This window comes from Triticum dicoccoides, chromosome 3A, assembly GCF_002162155.2.
Source record: "Triticum dicoccoides isolate Atlit2015 ecotype Zavitan chromosome 3A, WEW_v2.0, whole genome shotgun sequence".
Classification (NCBI taxonomy): Eukaryota; Viridiplantae; Streptophyta; class Magnoliopsida; order Poales; family Poaceae; genus Triticum; species Triticum dicoccoides.
Genome location: NC_041384.1, coordinates 505,090,685 through 505,095,118, shown reverse-complemented (window position 1 = coordinate 505,095,118; position 4,434 = coordinate 505,090,685). Strand labels below are relative to the sequence as shown.

At 45.7% G+C, this 4,434-nt stretch overlaps 1 protein-coding gene across 1 annotated transcript; it reads left to right on the top strand.

The window, feature by feature from the left end:
- Nucleotides 1–822: 822 nt before the first annotated feature.
- Nucleotides 823–2,532, top strand: LOC119268823 (30S ribosomal protein S20, chloroplastic-like). Its single transcript, XM_037550529.1, has 3 exons — nucleotides 823–1,032; nucleotides 1,115–1,299; nucleotides 2,001–2,532. The coding sequence occupies exons 1-3, from the start codon at nucleotides 888–890 to the stop codon at nucleotides 2,235–2,237; spliced, it is 567 nt and encodes a 188-aa protein (XP_037406426.1). The 5' UTR covers nucleotides 823–887; the 3' UTR covers nucleotides 2,238–2,532.
- The last annotated feature ends 1,902 nt before the right edge of the window (nucleotides 2,533–4,434 follow it).

Here is a 4,434-nt window from a genome sequence, read left to right as displayed (position 1 = left end):
CCGAGGTGGGCACAACCCACCTAGGCGCGCCAGGAGGCCCTAGCGCGCACTGGTGGGTTGTGCCTCCCTTGGGGCACCCCCAGGTGCAGCTCTGGCCCGTTTGATATTGATTTTTTGCGATGTAAAAAACAAGCAAAAAACAGCAACTGGCACTGCGCACTAGGTCAATAGGTTAGTCCCAAAAAATGATATAAAATTGCTATAAAATGATTGTAAGCATCCAAGAATGATAATATATTGGCATGAATACTTCATAAATTATAGATACGTTGGAGACGTATCAAGGATGAGGGCACAGATGTTGCCGGAGGTCTGAAATTTGAGAACATGAGTGATCCTATCCAACTTTCACATGAGAATCCGGTTATGTTTGATGAGTTTGTTCAGATGCATCAACAAATTCGGCATCGAGCAATTTATAAGCAGTTCAAGAAAGATTTGATTGAGCATCTATAGGCGGCTAAAGGGGACAACTAGAACATATAAAAGTTGAATTCAATTTAATTTGAAAACTTAATTGGATTAAATATTTAAATATTTCCACTCATGAAGATTTGAGATGCTATTGTTTGAGTTTGCGGGCTCTTAAAAACAGAGGTCAATATTTAGAGGACATGGTTAGATGACCTACTTCTGTATCACTGTGTGTGGACCGGATTCACGGATGAGTACAATGTCCGGTTTGGGGTGGGCTTGAAGACACCCGTGTGGAAGACATTATTAACTTCAGTCCCAGTCCCGTCTTAGTGCAAAGTAGGCGTAAATCGGTTTCCCGCCTTCAGCCCCACAGCCGGAGCAACCTACTACTTCCCCGGATAGGATAACATCATCGGCACTGACACAGGACGGGGCTGCAGCTCGGACTCCTCCCATCCTGGTCTCCAGCCATGGCCACCGCCACCTCCCCGCTCCTCTCCCTCTCTTCCCTCTCGGCCTCCCTCCCCTCCCCTTCCCGGGCACCCGCCTCCCTCTCCCTCCGCGCCGTCGCCCCACAGGCCCGCCTGTCGACCTCCTACGCCGCCTTCCCCATCGGTACCGCACTTCCCTTCTCCCGCTCGAGTTTCCTCAAGAAAATTATGTTTATTCATCAGTGTCCGAGAATGCCTTTCGTCAGGTGGGTTTGGAGCCTCGGCGTCGACGGGAAGGTTGAGGAGGAGGGGGCTCCAGGTGGTGTGCGCCGCCGAGCCGCCCAAGACTGGAAGACAGCCAGACTCGGTGAAGAAGAGGGAGCGTCAGAATGACAGACACCGCATCCGCAACCATGCCCGCAAGGCCGAGATGCGCACCCGGATGAAGAAGGTATACAATGCCTAACGGCGGGCCTATCCCTTTCTCCATCCTTCAAGTTTTGCCACTAAAATACTTAATTTGCACTGCTTGGTGAAAATGGGGAATCGGTGCTTTGAGAATTGAGATAAGCACGTGTTGCTGTGTATGGGGGAATTTTCATGGGAGGGGAGTAGACTCTATACTGCAAATTAACCGATTTTAAGAATTTGTAAAATGTGTGTTGGTTTCTCCACTTGAAATACATTTTTGAGTTGCATTCTGTCATTCTGACATGCCTTATTGTCAATGTAGATGGATTTGATGTAGTATTAACCTACAAACGGATTAAATTTGATTGGACAAGGCGAGTGATTAATTGGATATTGCAAGTGGATTTATTATCGGAATATTGCCCACAAAACATCCGAAGAAGGGGACAGAAGTAACAAACCATCAAATTTAGTTTCCGTGACGTACTTCATCTGAATAATAGGTGTTATGTGTTATTTTAGTAAATCAAATGTCATATAAGCTCCGTCCTGAATTAGTTGACACTCAAACGGATGTATCTATTTGAGTGTCAACTAATTCCAGACGGAGGGAGTACTGGTTATTGGTATGAAGATGGTTTCATCTGTACAAAACATTCAGTTTTTTTAATTTAGCAATCAATCCCAGAAGTTTTCTTTTATATTGAGACCAAATGCCCTAAGCGTTTACTCTTTTATTAGGTTTTCAGAGCCCTTGAAAAGCTTAGGAAGAAAGCCGATGCCCAACCTGAAGAAATCATTGAAATAGAGAAAATGATCTCCGAGGCATACAAAGCCATCGACAAGACAGTGAAGGTTGGCGCCATGCACAGGAATACTGGAGATCATCGCAAGTCCAGGCTTGCAAGGAGGAAGAAGGCCATTGAGATAATCCGTGGTTGGTATGTTCCGAATGCTGAACCTGCTGCAGCTGCCTAGTTTCTGGGGGAGTCATCATCGTAAATTGCAGCAGTTTTTCTTTCATCACATCTTGCCAATTTTGGGCAGCATATGTTATTGAACGAGCTCAATAGACTGCCAGGTCTTCCCCATGGCAAGTGTTCTGGTACTGGCTACTGTGTTTATGTGCTTGCTATGCTCTGGCACAGAATTGGGCCATTGCTTGTCTTACATTCCCTCTGTTGTAAAACTTCAAACTGAATATACCTCTTGTATGGTGTATGCAGATATCTTCGGCTAGAGATAGTATGTTCAGTATATATACTTTCTCTCATTACCTTCTTCCATTGTGAAATGGATATGCATCTCTCACATCTGTTTTCTTTTGTACTCCAATCAGAAAATACGACCCTCGAAAAGACATACAGTATAATCCTTCCTGAGCGATGTATTGCTCTAGGCCTGTTACTACGAAGCTTTCTTATGAGATGGTTTTAAGATTCCCTTGGTTTGGTACCATTTTCATATCTTTACAGACATGACCCTAGTGAACTTGTATTAGACACAGTATATTTTAGATTGTTCCTACCTGACCCTCCTCTGTTTTAAACATTCGCACAAGATTGATTATCAAGAGATGACATAGACTGTTGGTTCTGTAAAACCCACCTCCTAGGAGGATTGTAACCGTACCCCTATCTTTTCAATGCAATGAACCGCAAAGGTCCTTTGTTTTTTCTTGAAAAAAGAGATGACATTTCTCTTAACTGGGGCCACCTAAGACTGGTTCAATACTGTTTATGTCAACGCGACCTCGTTTGAAAAGTATTAGTAGCAGTAATAGTCGTGGTAGTAGTAGATGATACTAGTAAGAGTAACAGTAATAATACAAACACATCATATCAAACATGATATTTGCATTATTACTGTGCTAGGTAGCATGATATCTTTGACCCACTCTATTCAGTGATTTAAACGCTCTTGGCTTGGTCGTGCTAACTGCTAACATATCTCGAGGTTCACAGGTTTGCATTTGTCCTCCTAGCGTCTCGAACACTGACCTGGCGATGATTTATCATTAGTCAACATGCGTTCAGGTGCCTAAGAGCTTCTACCTCGCCCAAGCCGATGTGGTGGAGGCGGAGCACCTCGCGGCGGAGGCACAGTTGGAGGCAGAGCAAGCGGGTGCTGCCTTCGCTACGCTTGTCACCGATTCAGGCCTCGTGGCCGAAAACCAGGCCATCCTTGACTCGCTCCAGTCCGAGCGGGAGGTGGCTTATCCACCTCCGCGACATGAGATGGGAGCGGATCTTAGCGGACAACAATGGGGAGGAGGAGATGCCGAAGATTCGCCCCACCGTCAATGACCACGAGGCCCGCAGCTCCGGCAAGGCGGGCATCGACATCTCCTTGAACTAGGAGTAGGAAGTTTGGTTCTCTATCGAGTATAGTTCTCTTTTCGATCTTTGTACGAAGGCCGAATCCACGTTGCATGGAATTGATGGTTCAAAACTGCGGACACAGACAAATGAGGGCCGGCCGGCTCATGTCTGCAGACATATAGGGGCGCAGATTTGTTCATCAAGACCGATGCTCTAAAAGAACTTCGCCGTCGGATTCTTGGAAACTTCTGCGCCGCTGGATTGACATCCCACAACTTTGGTTTATCTTCTCAAGCTTAAAACCTAATCCCCAAACCCGTCAAGGTTCTTCCTCCACTGGCGGCGACGTCATGGCGTCCTCGGCTGACGTCATCCTCGGCTCGAGCTCGCCGCTGTCTAATCTCAAGGGGGAGGGGGCCCATTCAAAACCCAATGATCCAGATGTTTATGGTGACTATATGTTCCGAACTCTGTATTAGCAATTTCTAAATCACAGACGAAATTTATCACCTACTCCCTCCGTTCCGAATTACTTGTCTTGGATTTGTCTAGATACGGATGTATCTAGACTCATTTTAGTGCTAGATACCTCCGTATCTAGACAAATCTAAGACAAGTAATTCAGAACGGAGGGAGTACCAAGTAGCAAATGCAGCTTGAAGGGACATTTCTTTCAGCTCTCAGCATTATGTCAGGTGAGCTTAGAAGGAAGAAGTATCGATAATCTTGCTACTGATTTACTACCTGATTACACAGGCAAGGTCGAGCAATTTGCATACCTTCACCTTCATGACACTGATCAGGGATGCGGCACTGGAGTGTGCACCGAGCATCACTCATCCATGCATTAATGC